The sequence below is a fragment of the Pituophis catenifer genome, unplaced genomic scaffold, assembly GCF_029215685.1.
Source record: "Pituophis catenifer annectens isolate HBS135680 unplaced genomic scaffold, rPitCat1.0.hap2 SCAF_7, whole genome shotgun sequence".
Lineage (NCBI taxonomy): Eukaryota > Metazoa > Chordata > Lepidosauria > Squamata > Colubridae > Pituophis > Pituophis catenifer.
Genome location: NW_027256887.1, coordinates 2,274,386 through 2,302,197, shown reverse-complemented (window position 1 = coordinate 2,302,197; position 27,812 = coordinate 2,274,386). Strand labels below are relative to the sequence as shown.

General features: G+C 42.6%; 1 protein-coding gene across 1 annotated transcript in view; it reads left to right on the top strand.

Annotated features, from left to right (window-relative positions):
• Positions 1-27,812, top strand: part of ITPR2 (inositol 1,4,5-trisphosphate receptor type 2) — a 169,853-nt gene that overhangs the window by 65,539 nt on the left and 76,502 nt on the right. The window contains 12 exon segments of the mRNA XM_070947456.1: positions 7,994-8,148; positions 9,463-9,562; positions 10,554-10,714; positions 11,766-11,907; positions 14,455-14,616; positions 15,293-15,465; positions 16,416-16,535; positions 16,645-16,830; positions 19,389-19,640; positions 20,261-20,405; positions 22,777-22,927; positions 26,934-27,127. Coding sequence (XP_070803557.1) covers positions 7,994-8,148; positions 9,463-9,562; positions 10,554-10,714; positions 11,766-11,907; positions 14,455-14,616; positions 15,293-15,465; positions 16,416-16,535; positions 16,645-16,830; positions 19,389-19,640; positions 20,261-20,405; positions 22,777-22,927; positions 26,934-27,127 — 1,941 coding nt within the window.

Genomic DNA, 27,812 nt, shown 5'->3' with positions numbered 1-27,812 from the left:
CATTTTGACGGGAGGTTTTTTATTTTTTTGCCAAAGGCCCAAGGTAGCCTTCCAGCTGTAGGATTCCCAGGATAAAAAAAAGTTTATCTCAAGTTTTTTTTATTTATCCGTAGGATAAAGACCTCTGCGAAATGAATGGCTAACTTATTGACTGTACTCTGTCTTAAGATATGTGTATTTGCTTTTCGGGAAACGCCGCCTGGCCAGCCGGATCGGAGTTGTTCTTGAAACATGTTTTTGTTTGATCAATGAAGACCTTTAGGAGTCAAGGTTACCTGTTATGTGGTTTTTGTTTTTGAAGCAAATCTCTGCCCCTCCCCCCCTCCTCTCTCTCTCTCGCCAAGTTTATCTTGAACAAATAGATGAAAATTATGCCGGCAGGAGGCAGTGAAGACTCGTTGCGTCCTTCGTCTTGTTCCTGGCAGGATGTCTGTAAAGCAGAGGGATTGATATATTTATAGGTGGCTGAGAGTGAAAGAGAGAAGAAGAGAGAAAAAAGTTATTATTAAAAGAATCGATAGTTTAAAAGAACTTGGGATCTAATTTCATTATAGATTTTATTCGAAATGGCTTTTCAGTTTAAGCTGGCCAAGCAAAATCTTCCTTTCCTTTCCTTTCCTTTCCTTTCCTTTCCTTTCCTTTCCTTTCCTTTCCTTTCCTTTCCTTTCCTTTCCTTTCCTTTCCTTCCCTTCCCTTCCCTTCCCTTCCCTTCCTTCTCTTCTTCCTTCTTCCTTCCTTTCTTCCTCCTCCCTCCCTTATCAGTGTCTTTTCTTTCTTTCCCTTCCTTTCCCTTCCTTTCCCTTTCCTTCCCTTCTCTTCCCTTCCCTCTCTTCTTCCTCCTTCCTTCCTTCCTTCTTTCCTTCCTTCTCCCTCCCTTATCAGTGTCTTTCCTTTCCTTTCCTTTCCTTTCCTTTCCTTTCCTTTCCTTTCCTTTCCTTTCCTTTCCCTTCTCTTCCCTTCCCTCTCTTCTTCCTCCTTCCTTCCTTCCTTCCTTCCTTCCTTCTCCCTCCCTTATCAGTGTCTTTCCTGTCCTGTCCTTTCCTTTCCTTTCCTTTCCTTTCCTTTCCTTTCCTTTCCTTTCCTTTCCTTTCCTTTCCTTTCCTTTCCTTTCCTTTCCTTTCCTTTCCTTTCCCTTCCCTTCCCTTCTCTTCCCTTCCCTCTCTTCTTCCTTCCTTCCTTCCTTCCTTCCTTCCTTCCTTCCTTCCTTCCTTCCTTCCTTCCTTCTCCCTCTCTTATCAGTGTCTTTCCTTTCCTTTCCTTTCCTTTCCTTTCCTTTCCTTTCCTTTCCTTTCCTTTCCTTTCCTTTCCTTTCCTTTCCTTTCCCTTCCCTTCCCTTCCCTTCCTTCCTTCCTTCCTTCCTTCCTTCCTTCCTTCCTTCCTTCCTTCCTTCCTTCCTTCCTTTCGTGTGAAAGCCCACTCACATTGCCGGATTATTGTGGGGAAAATACGAGGCAAGAAAAAAAAATTGGGAAAGTTTGTATCGATAGAAGAGGGGATTAAACCATGGAGTCCTTGATGCTCTCTGAGCCTGGTGATTTTTCTCGCAGACATTTCATTACCCAACTAGGTAACATCCTCAGTGCTAGAAGGGGGTAGAGTTTACTCTCATTTTATATGCTGGTGGCTTGCTCTGTCAATGTTGGTGGGAGTGTGGTTTATCTTTTTGGCGGTCCTTTGATTAGTTATTGTTTTGCTGTCAGTTTGTTTGTCTGAGTTGGTAGCTCCTAGACTGGAGTATTTTAGCTTTCTGACTGTCTCTTTTGAACGGTTTGTAGATGTTAGTTAACTCTATGTGCCTGTTGATGGCTGATTTGTTTGAGTGCCAGGCTTTAAAGAATTTTCTAATGTTTTTGGCCTTAGCTTGGTCAAGGAAGCACTAAAACACTCTCACTAATACTGTCAGGACAAGCCACTAGTCTATAAACAGCCAGCAAACCCCACTCCCTTACTAGCACTGATGAGATTACTTAGTTGGGTAACTAAACGTCTGCAAGACAACCACCAAGCTCGGAGATGGCCAAGGACTCCACAAATCTGCTTGTAGCTAGCACATTTCTCAACCTTCTGAACCTGTATTTACAAACTCATTTTAACACCACCTGTTAAAAACCATTTCTAAAAATGCTAATAAAAGTATTCTTTTGCAGCTAAATCCTCACTATCCAGATGGCTGCAGTGGGGAAAAGATTCTGGTGAGTCCAGCACCTCTAAATAAAATGTGGCGAAACATTTCTCCTGTGAAATCATCTTACAAAAGCTCTGATATTGGAGCGCTGAAAACAAGCGGCACTTCTTTTGTGTTCAACATTTTTTTTGGGGGGGGGACACACACAAAACTAGAGGGTTATTTACATTGATTGGCCCTCCAAGTCTGATCTGTTTTAGGATATGGGGAGAGCAGAGGGTGTGAAAGCGTAGGGTTGAATTGGTACCAGTGGAATATTTCTCAAGCGTTACACGGCATCTCAGAAACACAGTGAGATATGGTCTTGGTTCATCTTCCAAGCATCTTTCAGGAAGAGGTTGACGGACAAAGGGACTTCCCTAATTAACAATTCAGTTTGTACCAATTGAAGACAGTATTTAGAATAGAATAGAATAGAATAGAATAGAATAGAATAGAATAGAATAGAATAGAATAGAATAGAATAGAATAGAATAGAATAACAGAGTTGGAAGGGACCTTGGAGGTCTTCTAGTCCACCCCCCTGCCCAGGCAGGAAACCCTACACCACTTCAGACAAATGGTTATCCAACATCTTCTTAAAAATTCCCAGTGTTGGAGCATTCACAACTTCTGCAGGCAAGTTGTTCTACTGATTAATTGTTCTAACTGCCAGGAAATTCCTCCTTAGTTCTAAATTGCTTCTCTCCTTGATTAGTTTCCAACCATTGCTTCTTGTTCTACCCTCAGGTGCTTTGAAGAATAGTTTGACTCCCTCTTCTATGTGGCAAACTCTGAGATTTTGGAACACTACTATCATGTCTTCCCTAGTCCTTCTTCTCATCAAACAAGACATACCCAATTCCAGCAATCATTCTTCATATTCCCCTAATCCTCTTTGTTGCTCTTCTCTGCACTCTTTCTAGAGTCTCAACTTCTTTGTGGCTTGGGGGTTGAATTGTGGGGTCCTTGGTGTTCTCTGAGCTTGGTGATTTTCTTGCAGACCTTTCATTACCCAACTAGGTAACATCATCAGTGCTAGAAGGGAGTGACATTTGTGGAGAGGAGGAGGAGGAGGAGGAGGAGGAGGAGGAGGAGGAGGAGGAGGAGGAGGAGGAGGAGGAGACTGAAGTCTCCTTGCTCCTAGTGCCCTCTGAACTTGTTTGTTTTCTTGCAGACGTTTCATGACCCAGCTAGGTAACAACAGCGCTAGAAGGGAGCGGGGTTTGTGGGAGGGAGGGAGGGAAGGAGGAGGAGGAGGAGGAGGAGGAGGAGGAGGAGGAGGAGGAGGAGGAGGAGGAGGAGGAGGAGGAGGAGGATTGTGATTGTGGAATCTTTGGTCCTTTTTGAACTTGGTTGTTTTCTTGCAGACATTATATTTATCTAAATATTGTCCAATTTCTGTTCTACGAACCCTAAATCTTTTCTTCTCCAACTCCTTTTCCTCCCTTCCAACCATTGATACAATTTATTCCATGTTTCAAAGTATTCTGTCTCACCCTTATTTTTAAGTTCTAGTCTCAGTCTGTCCATTTCTGCACAGACCAAGATTTTCTTTATTATTTCTTCTTCCGGGGGGGGGGGGGAGATTTCTTCTTTTTTTCCAATATTGTGCATAAATCAATCTTTCCACAATAGTTGCACGCCGCTGTAGCAAATTTCTCTAAAAGGTATTCCCCTTAAATTTTTTGTGGGGTCCAACTTCAGCTGTAAATCTTTTCTTACACAGATGACACACAATTTAGCATTTCTCTACTCCTGCACAAACTTATGGTTTTGGCTGTTCCCTGGCTTCATGGCAGCCATTTTGACTGCCGCTGCTCCTAGTCTTCAGATGAGGGGTTTTTCCGAGTCAGGGAGAGGAGATGCGGCTCACTTCGACTTGCAAGGTGGTTCCCCTATCACCACCCCTCCAAGGTGGCTATGGCTTCTAGTGAAGCCCCCAATAGGGAGAGCTCGGAACGGACCCGCAAGAGGTCGCAGATCTCGCACCGAAAGTGTTGGAAGTTCAAACCAGAAGTCACATAAACCAATCTTGCTGCAGTTATAACATGCAGCATTAAGTATATCTGTCCTGTGTCATATTTCTCTTTTGTGATTCTTAGTAGGAATAGTTCTGGTTTCAAATCTATATTTTGGTCTAGTATCTTTTCCAACCATGTCTTTATCTGATGCCAAAATTCCTTAGCTTTTGTACATAACCACCACATGTGATAAAAAGATCCTATTGGTGAGTTACATTTCCAACATTGTGGTGATAAATTATTGTTCATTTTTGCTAACCTTGTAGGCAGAAGGTGCCACCTGTAGAACATTTTATATAAATTTTTGCATCCAAAGAACTTCGGAAGACACAATGTTCTTCTTTCTTGTCCCCCTCTCAATCCTCTTTCCAACCTGTTCTTTCTGCTCGATACAACAATGACTCACCAAAAATACGATGAGTCATGCATGAGTTGCAAAAGTCTCTCAGGTAAAGTTCAACAGCCAGGAGGACAATTACAGATACTCCTCGACTTACGACCACAATGGAGCCCAACATTTATGTTGCAAATGTTAGAAAGCTCAAACTGCCCAAGGAGCTGCTGATCCAGTTCTACAGAGGAATTATTGAGTCCGTCATGTGCACCTCCATAACTGTCTGGTTTGGCTCTGCAACCCAACAAGACAGACACAGACTTCAGAGGATCATTAGAACTGCAGAAAAAACAATGGCTACCAACCTGCCTTCCATGGAGGACCTGTCTACTGCACGAGTCAAAAAGAGGGCTGGGAAAATATTTACAGACCCCTCGCATCCTGGATATAAACTGTTTCAACTCCTACTCTCAAAATGATGCTATAGTCCAGAACAACTAGACACAAGGACAGTTTTTTCCCCAAACGCCATCACTCTGCTAAACAAATGATTCCCTCAACACTGTCAAACTATTTACTAAGTCTGCACTACTATTAATCTTCTCATCGTTCCCACCACCCATCTCCTCCCACTAATGACTGTATGACTGTAACTTTGTTGCTGACATCCTTAAGATTTATATTGACAGTTTCCCTATGACTATCATTAAGTGTTGTACTTTATGATTCTTGATGAATGTATCTTTTCTTTTATGTACACTGAGAGCGTATGTACCAGAGACAAATTCCTTGTGTGTCCAATCACACTTGGCCAATAAAGAATTCTATTCTATTCTATTCTATTCTATTCTATTCTATTCTATTCTATTCTATTCTATTCTATTCTATTCTATTCTATTCTATTCTATGTGAGACCGTGGAGTTTTGCCCCAATTTCAGCACCTTCTTCGCCACCGTTGTTAAGTGAAGCACTGCGGTGGTTAGGTTAGTAAGATGGTTGTTAAGTGAATCTGGCTTCCCCCATTGACTTGGGTCATCGAAAGGTTGCAAAAGGGGATCACGTGACCCCGGCACACTGCGACTGTCATAATTGTGAGTCAGCTGCCTAGCATATGAATTTTGATAACGTGACTGCGGGGAATGCTGCAACGGTCGTAAGTGTGAAAAATGGCCATGAGTTCCTTTTTTAAGTGCCGTTGTCACTAAATGAATTTTGTCGTAAATTGAAGGCTACTTGTATTCTTTATCGGCCAAGTGTGATTGGACACGCAAGGAATTTATCTCCGGTATACATAGAAGCAACAAAAGGATAAGTCATGACATGGATCATAAATTATAAAACACAGTCCTAAATATCCAAATAAGAGATTATATTTAATTTTGTCCCTAGTTCGAAATTGCTTCCAGATTTTGTGTTTGCCATGAGTAAAAATAAATAAATGAAACTTTGATTCTTCTTTTTGTAGACTAGACAGGCTTATAGTCATAGAAATGGCTTGTACATACTGTTGTGTAAACGCAAAAAGGTGTCGTTGTTATTGTTAAGGATATTTTTTGGCTCATAACCGATGTTGGGGGTTATTGAACAGAGTACCCTGTGTGTAGATGCATGAAAAGTGGCTGGGGGTGGTTGTGAACAATCGCAGTCAACATACAAACACACTGAGTTGTTGTAGTCTTTTACTTTTAGAAAAAAGTAAAGCAAAGTCCAAAAACAATCCAAGTCATACACAGATAAGACGAGAGTTAAAAAATGAATCCAGGGATATTTCAAGTACAAAGTCTTCTTACCAGTTGTAGTCATACACAATAAAACAGTTCTTCTTGAGTTTCAAAACAGGAACAAGTTCAATATCACAACATTCCATAAATAGTAGAAAGCAACATGTAGCTATGATCAAACAGTGATCATGCAGAGAGATCAGGTAGAGAGTCACAGCAAATAAGCAGGTAAAATGGTGTAGTATCCACACAAGCCATGATCCTGACTTCCCTTAAGTATATTGGCTACAGAACTTAGCCAATCAGGATATAGGATGATGCAATATAGTCTATATAATACCTTTCTGACTGCAAACATACATTGCTGGTTTATATTTTGCCTGACCAACTAGTTAGACAAATAACCATTTCCCAACAGTAATGTTGTTTCCTTTGTGCCAAAGAGAGTTGGAAGTTGGTGCCTTTTTCCTTTTTTCCTCCCATTACACTTTTCTCTTCCTCTTTTTTCCTTTCCTCTCTTCTTTCTTTTCCACGGTTCTTTCCCCCCCTTTCTATTTTATACTTAGATAAACTAATAAAAAGTTTTAACTCAAAAAAGACACCATCACAAAGAGGTGGGATTGTGTGTCATTCAGGTTCTGGAGAATTCTGGGAGTTGAAGTCCACACACATCTTCAAGTTGCCAACGTTGAGGAAACCCTGGAGTTTCTGCAGCGGAGGCCAGCGAGAAAATAAACATTTCCCTGTGAGATCCTCCTCAAAATAGGATAATGAGAATTCACAATCATCTCCTAGTCCCAAAGGTGCTTCTTTTTTTTTTCAGGAGGCAACCGGATTCCTTGTTTTTCTTTTTGAAGACCTTTCACTTCTCATCCAAGAAGCTTCTTCAGCTCTGACAGGATAGCGGGGAATGATAGATAGTCAGAGCTGAAGAAGCTTCTTGGATGAGAAGCGAAAGGTCTTCCAAAAGAAAAAAACAAGAAAGTCCAATTGCCTTCTGCAAAAAAAGTGCACCTTTGGGACAACCATGACCTGGATGATGGAGCATCTCTACAGACGGTCAGCTCCTAAGCAAACCAAGTTACCATATTTTCAGAGTATAAGACGCTCCGGACTATAAGACGCACCTACCTTTTTTGGGGAGGAAAACAAGGGGAAAAAAATCCGCCTCTGCTTCTGCCTCCCAGCAATTTGCCTCCTTGCAGCAAACAGCCTGTTTCAGTTTCATTTTCAGCACAGCTTGATTAGCACAAGCAGCTGATTGTCAGTTGGATCAACCTCCCGATCATCAGCTGTTTCAGGCTGCAGGGATTGCCATAGCCTATTGCCACCTCCGTGGACCCCATTTTTGGCCTCCGCATCCCATTTTCAGCCTCCGCACCCCCAGTTTTTGGCCTCCGCACACCCCATTTTCTGCCCGTTCAGGGCGGTGGGGAGGAAAATGGGGCACATGGAGGCGGCAATAGGCTATGGCAATCCCTGCAGCCTGAAACAGCTGATGATCGGGAGGTTGATCCAACCGACAATCAGCTGCTTGTGCTAATCAGGCTGTGCTGAAGCTGAAACTGAAACAGGCTGTTTGCTGCAAAGAGGCAAATTGCTGGGAGGCAGAGGCCAAAGGGTGGGTGCCGGTGGGTGGGCGAGGCTACATTTGGTATATAAGATGCACCCAAATTTTCACCCTCTTTTAGGGGGGGAAAAGTGCATCTTATACTTCGAAAAATACAGTATATACCTCATCCATCTCAGCAGAAAGACAACGAGCTTCTAACTTTGAAGAAGAAACGGCAGGCGGGAGAGAAGATTATGTACACCCTGGTCTCAGTTCCTCATGGAAATGACATCGCTTCTCTTTTTGAACTGGACGCAACCACTTTGCAACGGGCCGATTGTCTGGTTCCAAGGTACTGTTGGGAAACAGAAATAAAATGTATGTTTGGGTGCATTTCCATCTTTCTACCTGTCTGTCTCTTGATCGCAGGTTCTTCCAAGCAGAGTTTCTATCTGAAAATCAAGAAGTCAAGTTGGGTTGAAGCCAAGGCTTTGGGTTATTCCTAGATGCATCTTTAGTATTGTAGGTTGGAGAAATAATAGAATAGAATAGAATAGAATAGAATAGAATAGAATAGAATAGAATAGAATAGAATAGAATAGAATAGAATAGAATTCTTTATTGGCCAAGTGTGATTGGACACACAAGGAATTTGTCAACTTGTGTACAAGATACCTACACATTTTCTCCTTGGTGGGTTAGTTAGTGGTGGATCTAGTCAGGAATGGGCTTCAAAAATTTTAGCAAGGGGTTCTCTGCCCGGTTGCTGGGTGGGCGTGGCCATGGTGGGCGTGGCCTATTCAGCCTCCTGCACCATGGTGAGGGTTTTTGCCCTCCCCGGGCTCCGGAGGTTTTCCTCGAGCCACCAGGAGGGCGAAAAATGGCCTCCCCAGGATCCAGAGGCCCTCTGGAGGCCAGAAATGGGCCCATTTCTGGCCTTCTTGAACTTCCGGTAGGCCCATTTTTTCCCCTCTCCGAGCCTCCACGCGTGCCCTGCACTTGCCTGCATCCAAAATGGGCTGTGTGGGGACTCCTGGGAGGGGAGGAGAGAAGGAAGGAAGGAAAGAAGGAAGGAAGGAAGGAGAAGGAAGGAAGGAAAGAGAGAGAGAGAGAAAGAAAGAAAGAAAGAAAGAAAGAAAGAAAGAAAGAAAGAAAGAGAAAGAAAGAAAGAAAGAGAAAGAAAGAAAGAAAGAAAGAAAGAAAGAAAGAAAGAAAGAAAGAAAGAAAGAAAGAAAGAAAGAAAGAAAAAACACTTTACATGGATCCAAAAACTTACATGTGGGTTTTTGGTACAATCACCAGGAGTTGAGCATAACTTGAAGACAACTTAAAAATTATAATTCACTCATAACTTTCGGAGAAACTTTAAGGTGCCGAGCTGTCATCCTATACACCCTTCTTTTATGCATGAGGAGATTTAATTCTGGTCTAGGTTGTGATTTTTGTTAATTCATTGAATCAAAAAAATCAACTATTCTTTTCTATCAGTAGACACGTTTGTGTGGGTATGATTTTAAATTTCTGTATCGTGCTATTCCTCTCTGAAGACAATCTCATTGAGTTTCCAGTAGCAATCTCTGTCAATTCCTTCGGAGTTGAGTAGAGAATCTATGATCTGCTCCGGTGGTTTAAAGTTCATTTCCTGATTTCTCTGGTTTCTATTTAGGAATTCATATGTACGGCTGAGGCATCTTTGCACAAACACTTGGGTGACCAGCACTAACATCCCAATCGACAAAGATGAAGAAAGGCCAGTAATGTTAAAGGTAAAGATGAAGTTGGTTAAATAAGACTTTGCCTACTCTGCATAAGTGACTCCAATTTTTAATAGTTTTTAACTTTTGTATGTTCTTTGTATTTTTATCTTGGCTGTTCACCACCCTGAGTCCTCCGGGAGTAGGGCGGTATACAAATATGATAAATAAATAAATAAATAAATAAATAAATAAATAAATAAATAGATAGATAAATGGATAGATGGATAGATGGATAGATGGATAGATGGATAGATGGATGGACAGGTAGATGATAAGTAGATTAGATGATAATTAGAAGATGAGAGATAGATGAGAGAGAGAATGATAGATGAGATAGATAAATGATATATATGATAAATGGATGATAGATAGATGATAGATAAAAGATAGGTAGACGATAGATAGATGACAGACAGATAAGACAGACAATCATAGATGGATGGATGGATGGATGGATGGACGAACAATCAGATAGGTGATAAGTAGATTAGATAATAAATAGAAGATGAGAGAGAGATGAGAGAGAGAATGATAGATGAGATAGATAAATGATATATATGATAAATAGATGGATGATAGATAGATGTTAGATAAAAGATAGATGACAGACAGATAGACAGACAGTCATAGATGGATGGATGGACGGATGGATGGACGAACAATCAGATAGGTGATAAGTAGATTAGATAATAAATAGAAGATGACAGAGAGAGAAGAGATAGATAAAATGATAAATATATGATAAATGGATGATAAATAATAGATAAAAGATAGATGATAGATGACATTGATAGATAGTTGATAAATAAAAGATAGATAGGTAGATGATAGATAGATAGATAGATAGATAGATGATAGATAGATAGATAGATAGATAGATAGATAGATAGATAGATAGATAGATAGATAGATGATTGAGAGATTATAGATGTTATACATTTGTTTTGTTTACTTATTATTTACTTATGGGATTGATTTATTGTTCCAATCCCCCCCCTAGATTGGAACCTGTCAGACGAAGGAAGACAAAGAGGCCTTCGCCATTGTGTCTGTCCCTCTGTCCGAGGTCAGAGACCTGGATTTTGCAAACGATGCCAACAAGGTTTTAGCATCAATGGTCAAAAATTTGGAGAACGGTTCAGTAACTCAAAACGAAAGGAGGTTAGTGGTCTTTCTTGCCCTTTTTTGGTTTGGGGGTTTCCTGTCAGAATGCAATTGTATTGTCAGGTAATAATTGCAATTTTTTTGTTTTAGAATAACAGTTCTGTGTGAGCAGAGTAGGTGGCAATATCTGGTCAGCTTTAATCTGGGTTGGGAATCTTTAAGTGTGGCTTGGAAGTGAAAAAGGCTTCGGATTTGAATCCAGATGTTTTGCAATGATCAATTATGTTAAGACTTCTCATCATTTGAATGTGTGGAATTTAAGGCGGGTTGAACTTATGTGGAAGTGAATATAACCTGAAGGCCAGACAAGGAATAATGGATGGAAACTGACCAAGGAGAGATTCAACTTAGAAATAAGGAGGAATTTTCTGACAGTGAGAACCATCAACCAATGAAACAGAAGTTGCCTTCAGAAGTTGTGGGAGCTTCATCCCTGGAGACTTTCAAGAAGAGACTGGACCGTCATTTGTCAGAAATGGTGTAGGGTTTCCTGCTTGGGTGGGGGGTTGGACTAGATGACCTACAAGGTCCCTTCCAACTCTACAATATATTCTGTATTCTTTCCCCTTTTGAAAAAGCGTGACCAGATTCTTCCTGAGTCTTGGCCACCATACATGGAGGGCTTTCCTCTCCATATTAAACAAAGAAGATGTCTCTTGCTTGGAAGCCTGCCTTTTTTAATCCTGGAGGACCTTAGGGAAGATAGAGATGTTCAACGTGGAGCTTCCGTATTCTCCAGAGTACCTGAAAGCAGGACAAGAAGCGATGGATGGAAACTGATCAAGGAGAGATTCAATTTAGAACTAAGGAGGAATTTTCTGACAGTGAGAACAATCAACCGATGGAACAGAAGTTGCCTTCAGAAGTTGTGGGAGCTCCATCACTGGAGGCTTTCAAGAAGAGACTGGACTGCCATCTGTCAGAAATGGTGTAGGGCCTCCTGCTTGGGTGGAAGGGGTTGGACTAGATGACCTACAAGGACCTTTCCAGCTCTGTTCTTCTGTTATTATTCATTGTTGTTCAGTGTCCTATCCTTGTTTCATTTTAGGTTTGTCACGAAGCTCTTGGAAGACCTCATTTTCTTTGTGGCTGATTTGCACAACAATGGCCAAGAGGTTTTAGACGTGGTGGTGATTAGACCCAATCGAGAGAGGCAGAAATTAATGAGGGAACAAAATATATTGGAACAGGTAGGTGGGTGATGACAAATGCACTCTCTGAGGAGAGACGCCGTATAATCCTTTCCTTGATGGTGCCCACAATATGAAGGAATGGCATTGTCAGGGTTCCATGTAATAGATCCATTGCCAGCAAAAACTCCGAGGCTGGTAGATTCCTCAAAGAATAGCTTTATTGGAAAATATCATATTGGCACATATTGTTCTGCCCCAGCTACGGACCCCAAAGAACGCAGCACACACAAACTCTATACAAAGCTTATTTTACTCAAATAACTCAGTCTTTATCAACCAAAGGCTGTTAATAAACTGTCTTAACAGCCTACCAGAATTCTAAGATAAGGTAATCACAGTCTTATTAGAGTTGGCAGAAAGCCCAGAAGCAATTTGCAGAGAATCCAGACGCGAAGGAGAGTGAACTAAAGTTGTTCCCTACAGCTTGCTGCAAGCAGCGTTCCTCCTTAAATAGGCTAAGGGAGTGGCCAATTAGCACCAAGCGTTACTCTCAAGGAGATCTCCTCCTGAGGAGCCACTCCTACCTTTTGGCAGCTCTGTGTGCCCGTGCATCGAGAAGAGGCTCCTCCTCTTCTTCCTCTTCACTCAAAGGAGCTTCTGGAGGTTCTGAAGGCCCTGGCTGAATCCCCATCTCTGGCACCACATCTTCTCCAGCCTCCTCACTGTCTGACTCGAGCGCCAGCTGCACAGGCTGCTGGCGCAGCACCACACCAGCCTCCTCGCTGTCGGAATCAGCTACAATCTGCACAGGCCGCTGATGGGCCACAACACATATCTGGTGAAAACCGACTCTGAAGGGCCCCTCGGTTTTCCCCTAACTAAAAGAGAAAGTTTTTCCCCGAATCCCAAACAAACAGTCACGTGGCCCAATCAAGGCAGTGTATGCTGGTCAGGTGACATCGCTCCGCCTTCCTCCGCCCAGGTGTGAGGACGTCCTTGGTTCCCAAGAGAAAGTATTTTGTTTTGACTACTTGAATCCCCTCCCTCCCCCACACACAATCCCTCAGCTCTAGTGTGGCAGCACTGAAGCTCCAAGATGGCTTCAGCCAGGCCAGCTTCTGCGTTGACAGGCATTTTTTAAAAAAAATCTGCAACCTGTTTTGACGTGAATTTAGGGAAATTCCGAATATCGTATCAGGATATCAAGGAGGCTTCTAGACTGGAGAAAATTGTTTGAGGAAATTAAACTAGCCTCACAAAAGAGATTGCTCCAAGTTTGATCTCTCCTGGTTTCGAAGTTCCAACAGCCCCTTTCCTGCATTCACATCAGGGGTGAAATGCTCCCGGCTCAGACCGGATCGCCTGATCCGGTAGCAATTGTGGCGGGTGGTTCGGAGAACCGGTAGCGATCGCGGTGCGAGGCTCCGCCCACCTGCCCGGTTTTGTAATGTGTTTTGCTCGTGTATTGTTGTGGTTGAAGCCGAAGTAGTCATTGACAGGAAGGTCATTGTGGCAGATAATTTTATGTACTATGCTTAGGTCAGACTGAAGTTGGCGTAGTTCTAAATTGTCTAAGCCCAAAATTTGAAGTTCAGATTTCACCACTGATTCACATGACTACATTTTGGGCATCCAGCAATCAACCCACATTTATGACTGTGTGGTCACACGATCATGGTTTATGATGTTTTTTTTACCACAAGCCAGCATTTCCTACCCATTTTCACCCAACCTTCTCTCTACAACCTCCATTTTTGCTTAATGTCCGTTGCGAAAGAAGGTAATAAAATCAGATCCAGGGTGACTCACCTTATAACCGTCACGACTTACGACCGTCATGACGGATGACCGCAATGGCAGTCTCAATTATGGCTGTAACTTGAGGAGCACCTGTTGCAGTGGTGAAATCTAAAATTTGTTACTACCGGTTCTGTGGGCGTGGCTTCCTGGTGGTGGGTAATGTGACTGGGTGGGCGTGGCCAATTTTAAAAAAACTTTTAAAACCATTTTTTACATGTAAAACCATGTTTAAAAAAATGCTTTCAAAAGGCTCTGACGATCCCAGCTGAGTTGCCTGATCATCAGAGGGTTTTTAAAAAAACCCTCTGCCGATCAGGCAACTCAGCTGGGATCATCAGAGCTTGGATCGGCAGGCAACTCAGCTGGGATCATCAGAGCTTGGATCGTCAGAGCCATTTAAAAGAAAAAACTTTTTTTCTTTTAAATGGCTCTGACGATCCCAGCTGAGTTGCCTGATCGGCAGGCAACTCAGCTGGGATCGTCGGAGCTTCGATCATCAGAGGCATTTAAAAGAAAAAAAAGCCTCTGATGACAGCGCGGCTCATCAGAGCATGGGCATGGGGCATGGGGGGGGGCGGGGGCAGGTATTTTTGCTACCGGTTCTCCGAACTGCCCACCGCCATCACTACCTACTCACCCGAGCTGGTCCAAACCGGGAGCATTTCACCCCTGACCTGTCGGCAGGGGTGGTAAAGATTTGCCTTTTCGTTTGCTTATGAAGGCTTAGGAGAAGATCCTTGGTCTGCTTCCCCAGCAACTTAACTTGGTGTGCTTGTGTCTGTCTGTCTCTGTGTTTGGACACAGATTTTTGGAATATTGAAAGCCCCATTTAAAGAGAAGGCTGGCGAGGGAGCCATGTTGAGATTGGAAGACTTGGGAGACCAGAGATACGCCCCGTACAAATACATGCTTAGACTTTGCTACAGAATCCTCCGCCATTCTCAACAGGACTACAGGAAAAACCAGGTTGGTCTTTTCCTACCAATAGAACGCAGGATTTGTAGCTCAGGGTTGAACTGTGGGGTCCTTGGTCCTCTCTGAGCTTGGTGGGTTTCTTGTAGACGTTTCATAGCCCAACAAGGTAAGATCATCAGTGCTAGAAGGGGGTGTGGTTTGCAGGGAGGAGGAGGAGAAGGAAGAGGAGGAGGATTGTGGGGTCCTTGATGCTTGGTGGGCTTCACGCAGATGCTTCATGGCCCAACTAGGGAAGATCATCAGAAGTGGGTGGGATTTGGAGAGAGGAAGAGGAGGAAGAGAAGGAGGATTGTGGAGTCCTTGATGCTCTCTGAGTTTGGTATTTTTTTTTTGCAAACATTTCACGTCCTAACTTGGTAACTTCATCTACAAGGGAGTGTAGAGTTTGCTCCCTTCTTATATACAGTTACTTACCCTGGTAGTGTTGATGGGAGAGTGGTTTCCTGCTTAGTAGTTCCTTGATTCGGATATTGTTTTCTGCTGGATTGTTTGTCTGGTGTTTATCCATGCTTATCTGGGTTTCTCTTTCCTTGCGACTCCTTGGAGCTGAGCTTGGTGAGCACCAAGGAAGGGAAATAATATGGAATGAATGTGGAACTTGGGGAAGTAATAGGGAGTGTTCCTGTTTTCAAACTATTTAACAAATCGTTCTGGGATTTTCTTCCAGGAATACATTGCTACCAATTTCTGCATCATGCAATCTCAAATTGGCTATGATATCTTGGCAGAGGATACGATCACAGCTTTGTTGCACAACAACAGGAAGCTGCTGGAGAAACATATCACAGCTAAAGAAATCGAGACCTTTGTGAGTTTACTCAGGAGGAACCGAGAGCCAAGGTTTGAAGCCGCTCACACAATTCATGTCATTTGTTATCGTTTTAGCTGTGAATATTTGCTGTAAAATTGTGCTAATATCAAGAGCAGCTCCTGATTTTAGAAAACTAGCATTTCTTTCATTGTGATTCTGTATCTCTCTCATCTTTCTCTCTCTCTCTCTCTCTCTCTCATAGTCTGTCTGTCTGTCTATCATCTATTTATCTATCTCTATCATCTGTATGTCTCTATTGCTATCTATATTTGTATAGATATAGATGTATTTCTGTATTTCTCCATCTCCATCTTTGTCTCTCTGATCAATATCAATAACCATTTATCTATCTATCTATCTATCTATCTATCTATCTATCTATCTATCTATTTCTATTATCTCTCTATTGCTCTCTCTATATCTAATTCTATCTCTATTTCTCACTCTTTCTTTCTCTCTTATCTCTATCGACCTACCTAACCATCCATCCATCCATTCACCTACCCATCTACCTACCTATCTTCCTACCCCTCTCTCATATCTATCTGTCTGTCTGTCTGTCTGTCTGTCTGTCTGTCTGTCTGTCTGTCTATCTATCTATCTATCTATCTATCTATCTATCTATCTATCTATCTATCTATCTCTATTTTCTATTTTTATTATCTCTATCTTTTTCTATTGCTAGCTCTCTATATCTAATTCTATCTCTATTTCTCTCTCACTCATTCTCTCTCTCTTATCTTTATCCACCTACCTACCCACCCACCTACCTTCCGACCACCCTCTCTCATATCTTATCAACATGCCTGCCTGCCTATCTAACTCTCCCCCCCCCTCTCTCTTTCTCTCTCTCTCTCTCCTACCTATCCATCACCTTTCATGGATGGATGAATTGATCATAGTGGTATTTCTATAAATCTCTTTGTATTTGCACAGTTTGAAGCATCTTCTCTTCTTGCTACTTCTGCCCCTCCTCCAGGTTCTTGGACTACCTCTCCGACCTTTGTGTTTCCAACACGGCTGCCATTCCAGTCACCCAGGAACTCATTTGTAAATACATGCTGAGTCCCGGAAACGCCGACATCCTCATTCAGACCAAGTAAGCCCACCGAGATCTACATCTTAATGATTCCCCATCGCTTCTCTTAAGCCGCGCCTTCATGTCAAGTCAATCCTTGGTAGTGATCGTGTCCGTTGTTGTTTTAAAGGCTGGTTTCCATGCAAATGGACAACCCCTTGAATTGCTCCTCCCTTTCGGACGATATGGAAGAAGAAGAGGTGTGGCTCTACTGGATCGACAGTAACAAGGAGCCTCACGGGAAGGCCATCCGCCATCTTGCTCAGGAAGCCAAGGAGGGCACCAAAACTGATTTAGAGGTCCTTACCTACTACAGGTAATTTTTCCTCAAAGGGAGAACAAAACTGTACGCGATCCTAAACCATTATTCCTTCTTCTTTCGCTTTACTGACCATCCAAGAATTCCAATTTCATTGAAACACCTGGACAGACCAAGGTAGATACAGTGATGAATGAATCCCGGGTTAGAAATTAGCTGATATATAGATAGATAGATAGATAGAGAGGTCGATAGATAGACAGACATAAATAGAGATAGATAGATAGATAGATAGATAGATAGATAGATAGATAGATAGATAGATGAGAGATAGATGAGAGAGAGAGAGAGAGAGAGAGAGAGAGAGAGAGAGAGAGAGAGAGAGAGAGAGAGAGAGAGAGTTGTGACTCCGGCCCCGGAGGCTGATTTATCTCCGCATGCTGATTCGGAGGATGATATGGAGGAGGAGGAAGCTGGCATGAGCTATGTGCCGGAGGGGCCGTCTTCACTGGCGAGTCAGCAAGAAATGACAGTTACTGACGTGCCTGTGGACCCCAGCCAAATTGAGGAGGAAACAGAGGCCGGTAATGACAAGGGGGAGCCCCTATTGGATGCAAGAGAGAGACGTAGGAGACGTCGTAGAGAACAGCTATTGCCACATCCTAAGAGTTGTGGTCAGGAGACGTAGGGCCATACCCTACAAAGTATAAAAGGGGTGTGACTGGGCTGGAAAGGCATGGTAAACAATTTGTTGGCGTTTTGGATGCAGTGGAATTACAACTGTTAGTTTGGAGTTTTTGACAAGAGTCTGCATTCCTGCATTAGCCTGCTGGCCGTCTGCCAAGACCTTTGGAACATTGCCCGGTAACTATTGGACTGATAAACGCTTTGGAAGAGAACTATTTATTAAAGGGCCAGCTTCAGTCTCTCTAGCCTGCGTTTGTTACTGCGGGGCTATTTGAGCCTCTGCAAGGCCACTCGTGGGAGGGGACAGAACAGAGAGAGAAACATGAATTGAAGTCAGTTTGTCTCCAGCACAGATCCATTAGCACGTGAGGGAAATTAAAGGGGGGGAAAAACGGTGTCTAAATGAAACTGGGAGTAGCCAGGTGTGGCTTTACTAAGGATTTATAAAGTGGTCGAGGATTACCTGTAACATTTTGAATCTTCAGGAAGTAGAAATTTGGGCTCATCTGGAAGTGAGAACATCTGAGCTCTTTCATGTGCGATCTGCAGCTATTTTGCATTCTTCTTTCAAATTCAGTTTCTTTCATTTTATTAAATGGAATAGAATAGAGTAGAATAAGGAATAGAATAGACTAAGAAGAGAATTAGAATTAGAATTAGAATTAGAATTAGAATTGAAGAGAAGAGAAGAGAAGAGAAGAGAAGAGAAGAGAAGAGAAGAGAAGAGAAGAGAAGAGAAGAGAATTACAATAGAACAGAACAGAACAGAACAGAACGCAATGGAATGGAATGGAATGGAATGGAATGGAATAGAATAGAATAGAATAGAATAGAATAGAATAGAATAGAATAGAATAGAATAGAACAGAATAACAGAGTTGTAAGGGACCTTGGAGGTCTTCTAGTCCAACCCCCTATATACCATTTCAGACAAAAACAATAAAGGCTGGAGTTTATACTCAGGCTTGTACTCAACTCCCATGGTTGAACACGCTGGGTTTTACTTCTCGGTAAGCTTTAATTGGGTTACACCATAAATTCTTAAACCAAAGAATTTTAAAACATTTCTGGAATTTGTTATATAGGGCTTGCTGTGTGTGCAGATATTCCGATATTCTGGGTCTGATTGTTATAACCAAAAGGATAGTTTGAACAAAAAAGGAAGTCCCAAAGGTGTTTTTATTTTTTTATTTTTTTTTAAGAGGCAACTGGACTTTCTTTTTTTTCCTTGAAGACGTTTCGCTTCTCATCCAAGAAGCTTCTTCAGAACTGAAGAAGCTTCTTGGATGAGAAGCAAAACGTCTTCAAGGAAAAAAAAAGCAAAGAACATCCAGTTGCCTCTTGAAAAAAACAAGAATCTTTGGGACAACTCTGACCTGGATGACTGACAATCTCCATAAACAAAATAAATAAATAAATAAATAAATAAATAAATAAATAAATAAATAAATAAATAAATAAAGGAAGGAAGAAATCGATTCTGGTTAACATGCCCTATTCATGTTCCTTTAGCGACGGTGTTTTAGGGAAACGAAGGCAAACAACAGTTCTATTTTCATACCTTTTCTTAAATTGATTTTTTATTCATTATTACATTAATTTCTTAGTGCTTAGTCGTGTTGTCTGGGTATTTAATTTGCTTAACAATTCTGATTATATTCTTAACCTCCACACCTTTTTTTCCAACCACTGGTAAAATAAGATTCCATGTTTGGTAGTATTCTGTGTCTTCTTTCTGCTTAATTTTCAATGTCAATCTATCCATTTCCATACAGTCTTAATTATCTCTTCATTTTTGCGGTGTTTCTTCATTTTTCCGATATTGTGTGAAGATAATCCTCGCTGCTGTTAAGACATACTAAATATGTACTTTTCTTATCTAATTTTTCTGATATGATACCTAATAAATGCAGTTTTCTTACCTTAAGGTATCAACTCAACCTCTTTGCAAGGATGTGTTTAGACCGACAGTATTTGGCTATCAATCAGATTTCCACCCAGCTGTCGGTGGATTTGATCTTACGGTGCATGTCGGATGAAAGCTTACCTTATGAATTGCGGGCGTCGTTTTGTCGCTTAATGCTACACATGCACGTCGACCGAGACCCTCAAGAGACGGGGGTCCCTGTGAAGTACGCCAGGCTGTGGACGGAAATTCCTACCAAGATTACTATCCATGAGTAAGTTCCTTTCCGGAAACTGTTGTGACCCAGGCCCACACAGTTAATATTAAATGCAAAACAGTTCCAAAAAGCAAACAGATTTTATTAAAACAGCTGAGAATTAACTCATTCTCAGTGTATTCCAAATGAAATGAAAGCAAAGTCCTCAAAACACCATTCTTCAGTTTATCTCTGACCTTGGGTTAATAAATCTAATCTCAGGATTTGTTACCCATCAGGGGTATCTAGACAGAGATGGGGTTCACATACTGTAACTACCGTGTGAGCACAGTCACACCATCCATGCAAGCGTGCACCATCACAATACATGGCACTTTGCTCGCGCACACCATCCACACATGCATGTGACATCAAACAACATGGCAATTCGCTCACGCGTGCCGTCCACACATGCGTGCAGCATCAAAAACACAGAGATATAGGACGGGATTGTGTCTGGGCGGATGGGTGGGCGGGGGCAGGTCAACCCGCAGGTCACCACTACCGATTTGTCCGAATCGGCTGAATCCCACCTCTCTATCTAGAGGAACTTACGATTTCATCGAAATGACCAAATGCACGTCGCAATTTATGGCAGTGCATCCTACTTCCCACCCTAACATGCTCTCTGTTTGCAGGTACGACTCCTTCACCGATTCATCCCGAAATGACATGAAGAGGAAATTTGCTTTCACGATGGAATTTGTCGAAGATTACTTGAAAGAAGTTGTCAATCAGCCTTTCCCTTTCGGAGACAAAGAGAAGAACAAGCTGACATTTGAGGTTACAATTTTGTCACAATAATCCGGGGCAGGAGCAACTCCTAGCTTTTAGATCCCCCGTGTAAGGCTGAGAAATGACCCCAGGTGGCGCGGCTGAAATTTAGCCTAAAAAATGGACGTATTGGGGCCACGTAATATTAGTTAAAGGGACTAATATTTGATTATTTAATATTCAAAATAATAAATAATAAATAATAAATAACAAATAACAAATAATAAATATTTGAAGGGACGCGGTGGCTCAATGGCTCAGATGTTGAACTTGTCGATCGAAAGGTTGGCAGTTCAGCGGTTCGAATCCCTAGTGCTGCATAACAGGGTGAGCTCCCGTGACTTGTCCCAGCTTCTGCCAACCTAGCAGTTCGAAAGCAGGTAAAAAATGCAAGTAGAAAAAGAGGGACCACCTTTGGTGGGAAGGGAACAGCGTTCTGTGTGCCTTTGGCATTGAGTCATGCTGGCCACATGACCACGGAGACGTCTTCGGACAGCGCTGGCTCTTCGGCTTAGAAACGGAGATGAGCAGCGCCCCCTAGAGTCGGGAACGACTAGCACATATGTGCGAGGGGAACCTTTACCTTTTTAAATATTAGTTGTGGGAGCTTCATCCCTGCAGGCTTTTAAGAAGAGACTGGGCTGCCCTCTGTCAGAAAGGGTCTAGGGTCTCCTGCTTGGGTGGGGGGTTGGACTAGATAACCTACAAGGCCCCTTCCAACTCTGTTAATCTGTTAGTTTCGAGCAAAATTTGAGAAAAAGTGGAAGGAGGAAGTTGCTGGAGAAGAAAGAGAGATTTTCATTTCTTTGCTTAAAATGTTTCATTATTTGCCCCACGTAAGCAAAACACAGATTTGTCTCTTTTAATGCTGAGATGGACAGTTATGAGGAATGTTGGATGTTTTGGGCAGGGACTACAAAGTCCAAAAAAACAAAAACAAAAAACCAAGCCAGAAAGATTCCTGTAATAGCACAGCTTCTGGAGCCCTCTAGAAAGTGCAGGCAACAAATCAGTGGAACGACTTGCCACCAGACATTGTGGGTGCTCCAACACTGGAGGTTTTTAAGAAGAGATTGGACAGCCATTTGTCTGGAGTGGTAGAGGGCCTCCTGCTTGGGCAAGGGGTTGGACTAGAAGACCTCCGAGGTCCCTTCCAACTCTGTTATGCTGTTACAGTTGAGGTTCTGACTCAACTTGATGGTATCTGGGTGACTATAGTTGGGAGAAAACGTCTTAAATCCACGGTCACGTGATCAAAATTTTGGCAACTGGCTTATATTTATGGCATCGGCAGAGTCATGTGACCCTATTTGGTGACCTTCAAAAGTCCATGGAGAAGCCAGATTCGTTTAGTGCTAACTTAGCACCTGCGGTGATTCATTTAACTGTGGCAAAAAAAGTCATAAAATGGGGGAGAAACCAGTGATGAAATGCAACTGCTTCGCACCGGTTCGGGCGAACAGTTTAAAAAAACCTACCGGTTCCTCCAAACAGATATTTCCGACGATCAGCTGTACCACGCGATTTAAAATCGCTAGAAAGCAGCAAATCCTGCAAATCTAAATCGCGCGGCACTGCTGTTCCCTTCCTCACTGTTCTACTTACCTTGTTAAGCCTCCTTTTACTACGTGAAGTGCACGTTTGGTACGTACTGTGCCTGCACTCGCTCGCAGACTGCATTTGACGCGTACTGCGCCAATGGTGGGTTGCTACCGATTCTCCCCGGTTCTTGTGAACCGGTAGTGGAAATTTTGAGTAGTTCAGAGAACCGGTAAATACTACCTCTGCCTGGCCCCGCCCCCAATCTATTCGCTGCCTCCCGAGTCCCAGCTGATTGGCTAGAAGGAAACTCTTGCCGCGGTGCTTCAAAGGGCCGCCCTACAGCTGATCAGCGGTAAAAGGCAGTGTGGTGGTAGATCAGTACGCTCCAAAAACAAATAGGTAGACCGGAACACTCCAAAAACAAATGGGTAGACCGGTACGGTCTGCAAGCAGTTAAAAGCCTGGTAGACTAGTACCTCTGCTAAATCCTAAAGAATTGTCACATGACCATCAAACCACGCCCACAAAATAAGCCACTCCCACAGAACCGGTAGTAAAAAAATTTAGCACCCACCCTTGCACCGTGCATGTATGGCCAGTGAACCAGTGGCAAACCAGTTCAGATTTCACCACTGGGAGAAATCTCACCATCTCGCTTAGCCACAGAAATTTGGGGCTCAGTTGTGGTCGTAAACCAAGGACTACCTATATTCTGGATTAAATCCTTGAGCAAAGCTATGTCGGTCCATTCATCGTAAGCGTCGTGTCGAGATTCTCTTTCTTGCTTTTTTTTTTTTTTTTTAATTTTTCTGTTCTTTGTTTTTTTTTTATTTTTTAGGTGGTGCACCTCGCTCGCAATCTCATATACTTTGGTTTTTATAGTTTCAGTGAACTCCTCAGGCTGACCAGAACGCTTTTGGCTATCCTCGATATTGTACAAGTGCCCATGTCATCCTACTTTGAAAGATTAAGCAAATTTCAGGACGGAGGTAAGAGGGGAAAACAGCATCCACAGAAAACTCTTATCGTGTTTGTGTGTGTGTGAGTGTGTGGGTGGGTGGGTGGGTGTATTTCTTTCCGTTTTACAATCCATTTCCATATATGTTTGGATCTGGAGAAATGCCACGCCATGATAACGGGGGAAAGCTCCATGTCGCAAAGCTAAAATGATCAGTGGCCCTCTGATAAAACTTATTGATTTCATCTTGTTCAAGAAATATGTGTATGATTTACGAAGAAATATGTCTGTATAGGGGAGAAAACAATGGCAGAACTTAGCAACTTGTTTGTATGAGTTTTGGAGAGGGAGGAGGAGGAGGAAGAGACTGTGGGCTCCTTGGTGCTCCCTGAGTTGGTGGTTTTCCTGCAGACATTTCATGACCGAACTAGGTAACTTCATCAGTGGCATAAGGAGGTAGAGTTTGCAAGGAGGAGGAGGAGGAGGAGGAGGAGGAGGAGGAGGAGGAGGAGGAGGAGGAGGAGGAGACTGTGGGCTCCTTTGTGCTCCCTGAGTTGGTGGTTTTCCTGCAGACATTTCATGACCGAACTAGGTAATTTCATCAGTGGTATAAGGAGGTAGAGTTTGCAAGGAGGAGGAGGAGGAGGAAGAGGAGGAGGAGGAGGAGACTGTGGGCTCCTTTGTGCTTTCTGAGTTGGTGGTTTTCTTGCAGACATTTCATGACCAAACTAGGTAACTTCATCAGTGCTACAAGGGGGTAGAGTTTGCGAGGAGGAGGAGGAGAAGGAGGAGGAGGAAGAAGAGAAGGAGGAGACTGTGGGCTCCTGTGTGCTTTCTGAGTTGGTGGTTTTCTTGCAGACATTTTCTTATCCTGCTAGGTAACATCATCAGTCTTAGAAGAGGGTGAAGTTTGCAGAGAGGAGGAGGAGGAAGAGGAGGTGGAGGAGGAAGAAGGGGAAGAGGAAGAAGAGGAGGGAGGAGGACTGTGGGATCCTTGGTGCTCTCTGAGCTTGGTTGTTTTCTTGCAGACGTTTCCTTATCCTGCTAGCTATCATCATCAGTCGTAGAAGGGAGCGGAGTTTGCGGAGAAAAGGAGAATAAAAAGAGGAGAAGGAGGAGGAGGACTGTGGGTTTTGGGGTTTGCAAGAGAGAGCAAATAAAATAATGCAAGAATAAAAGAAATGGTACAAGATGGTTATTTCTAGGAAGCTATTTGGAAAAAAAAATAAGGTTATTTGTAGATGGAAGTTTTTTAGCTGCCTTGGCTACTTGCTGAATTATACACAGGCAGGATATAAGCGAGATGGGCAGCGTATAAATTTAATGATAAATAAAATGAAATAAATCACATCGGCCATAAATAATAGCAACGGTTCTGTCCGAACTAGAGTTTCTTAAACTTTTCTAGATCACCGTGCTTCAAAGAAGATATTTTTCCCCCAGGTAATAAACATTTGTTGAAAGAAAATGAAAAGAAATTTGGAATAATTGATTTCAGGATACTTTTTATCTGCCGTTACATTTAATATATTGTTTATAAATCTGAATACGATGCATGCTTTTGCACATAAGGGATATTTCGATAGTGGTCTTTGCAAAAAAAAAAAAACCCAGTTAGATGGTGGCTGAAGCCGTGTGATCAAAGCTTTGTCTTTTTTGTGTGTGTGTCACATAAGCAGATTGTGGTCTCTCACTCTCTCTCTCTTTTTTACTAAATCCAACGCTTTTGAAGAGCAACTTATTTTGCAAACAGCTAGAGCTCAGTTGAAATTCTTGTTTTCCACTCTTTATTTTTCAGTTGCTGAATAGCGCTTTTTAGCACTTGGGTAATTCTTATTCCGCAAAAATTTCCAGGTTTTTCCACCATAATTGCAATTTCTATTTCACTGTAGTAGATTTTTCCAACACCTGTTCTGCGTTAATTTTAAATATGATTGCCTTCGTCTCTAAATTTTTAAATGTCTTTATCTAAAACTGGGAAGCTTTTAAATTTTGCTCTTCTTGATTGATATAGATTAGCGTTTGTGTCATAACCTGTTTCAACGGTGAATGCTAAGATTACCTGGTTCCCCGTTAAAACTCTTCCCAACTGCATTAATTCAGTGTCGCATAATTTATTTTTATTTTTTTGCTTTAATTTACATGCCGCCCTTCTCCGGAGACTCAGGGTGGCTTACAATGCGTTAAGCAATAGCCTTCATACTTTTGTATATTTATACAAAGTCAGCTTATTGCCCCCACAAACTGGGTCCTCATTTCACCTACCTTAGAAAGGATGGAAGGCTGAGTCAACCTTGAGCCTTGGTGAGATTTGAACTTGCAGTAATTGCAAGCAGCAGATGTTAATAACAGTGCTTTAGTCCACCGTACTATCACGCTCTTTGCAATGCTTAGATAGAAAAGATTTAATTCCCCCTTAATTTAATTTCTTCTTAACTGCTGAATGCTTCTCTTTAATGTCTTTTTTTGTATTATTCTTACAGGATGGATTAGTAAGACAATCATTTTCACTTTTACCTATTTCATTGAGTTGCAAAGTTGTTAGTTTATTTATTTATATTTAAAGGCTCCAGTGTTCAGTTTATTTACTGGTGTCCAAAATAAGATTTCGTTTCACAGCAGGCCCTTCAAAAGAAAACTTTGACACTGTCTGAAAGCTTTATGAATGAGTTTCCACTGGGAATTTGATACCCTTTGGCATCGCCATTATATTTCTATTTATTCAGTCAATGACCAGCAAATTTTAGAAGAGTGAATCAAATAACAATATACCAATAACTAGCTAAATAAGCCACATATTTTATTATGTTAATATACTTGTTACTAGATAACAAAATAACAGAGTTGGAAGGGACCTTGGAGGTCTTCTAGTCCAACCCCCTGCTTAGGCAGGAAACCCTACATCACTTCAGACAAATGGTTATCCAACATCTTCTTAAAAACTTCCAGTGTTGGAGCATTCATAATACCTGGAGGCAAGTTGTTTCACAGATTAATTGTTCTCACTGTTAGGAAGTTTCTCCTTAGTTCCAAGGTTGCTTCTCTCCTTGATGAGTTTCCACCCATTGCTTCTTGTCCTACCCTCAGGTGCTTTGGAGAATAGCTTGACTCCCACTTCTTTGGGGCAGCCCCTGAGATATTGGAAGACTGCTATCATGTCTTCCCTAGTCCTTCTTTTCATCAAACTAGACATACCCAGTTTTTGCAACCGTTCTTCATATGTTTTATTCTCTGGTCTCCTAATCATCTTTGTTGCTCTTCTCTGCATGCTTTCTAGAGCAGTGATGGCTAACCTTTTTGCCATCGTGTGCCAGGAGGGGGCGGGGCAGGGGAGGTTCGCACACACGTGTGTCCACACCCATAATTTTATGTGCCCCACCCCACGTATGTGTGTGCAAACCCCCTCCCCCCCACTCCTGGCACGTGATGGCCCGGTAGGCCTGTTTTTCTTTCTCATCTGGCTCCAGATCCTCTCTATGCATCTGGGGAGGGCGAAAACAGCCTTCCCCACCCCCTCCGGAGGCCAGAAATGGCCCGTTTCCCAACTTCCGGTTTGACAGCAAGTGATGTTTTTTGCTGCCCCCAGCCTCCAGAGACTCCTAGAAAGGCTCTGGAGGCTGGGACAGCAAAAAACATCACTTCCTGTCCAACCGGAAGTTGGGAAATGGGCTGTTTCGGGCCTCCAGAGGGCCTCCGAGGGGGTGGGGAAGGCTGTTTTCGCCCTCCCCAGATGCATAGAGAGGATCTGGAGCCAGGTGAGAAAGAAAAACGGGCCTTTCCCACCACCCCCACCCCCCGAGGTCCTCTGGAGGCAGGAAACAGCCTGTTTCCCTACTTCTTGTGGGCCCAGAAGGCCCCAAAATCAGCTGGCCGGCGTGCGCATGCTCGCCGGAGCTGAGCTGGCATGCCAGGTGACATGGCTCCACATGCCGCCTGTGGCACGCGTGCCATAGGTCCGTCATCACGGTTCTAGAGTCTTCTTCTCAGCCTCTCTATTGTCCGTCAAGAGTTGCCCTTGTTGTCTTTGTCATTTCCAGGAAACAATGTCATGAGAACCATTCATGGTGTGGGAGAGATGATGACTCAAATGGTCCTCAGCAGAGGTTCTATCTTTCCTGCCTCTTCACCTGATATTCCCCCAATTATCCAGCGAAGCAAACAAGCCAACCTTTTGGAGAGTGAGGATATCACTGTGATGGATACCAAGTTAAAAATTATCGAGATTTTACAGGTAACAATTCCCCCGCCTCCCCGTTTACTTACTTTCTGAGAAAAGGACTAAAAAAATATAGCTTACTTCGGTCATTTTTGCCCTCAGTAGAAAAAAAAAAGGAAAAACAAGCTTTGCATTTTCCTTTGTCCTTCTCCTCCTTTGTGAGTTAGGGACATTTTCTGGAGCTAGTATGGGGCAAATGATGAAATGCAAGGCATAGAATAGAACGGAATGGAGCAGAACGGAATAGAATATTGGCCAAGTGTGATTGGACACACAAGGAATTTGCCTCCGGTGCATAAGCTTGTATGTATGTATCATTTGTGTCTGTACCCTTGTCATTATCATTTAACGACCGCATAATCTCTTGTGGGGTGGAGTCTGCGCAACTGAATGGAGATTACAGAGCATTTAATGGCCGGTTGCCCTTCCGTTCACCAATGCGGAGTTTTGTTCAGCAGATATAGTCTCATTGTGCTCAGAGAGAGAGAAATATCAGCCTCTACTTAGGATTGAACTCACGGCCTCCTGATTTTGAGGCGAGAGCTCCACCTCTAGGCCACCGCACGACTTTTCATTTTTCCTGAAGTACTTGGTGCTTCATACTGTGGATGTGTGCAAAACAGCCACTTTGCAAAAGTTAAATGTTTTTTGTCCCAGTTCAGTGAACAGAACAGAACAGAACAGAACAGAACAGAACAGA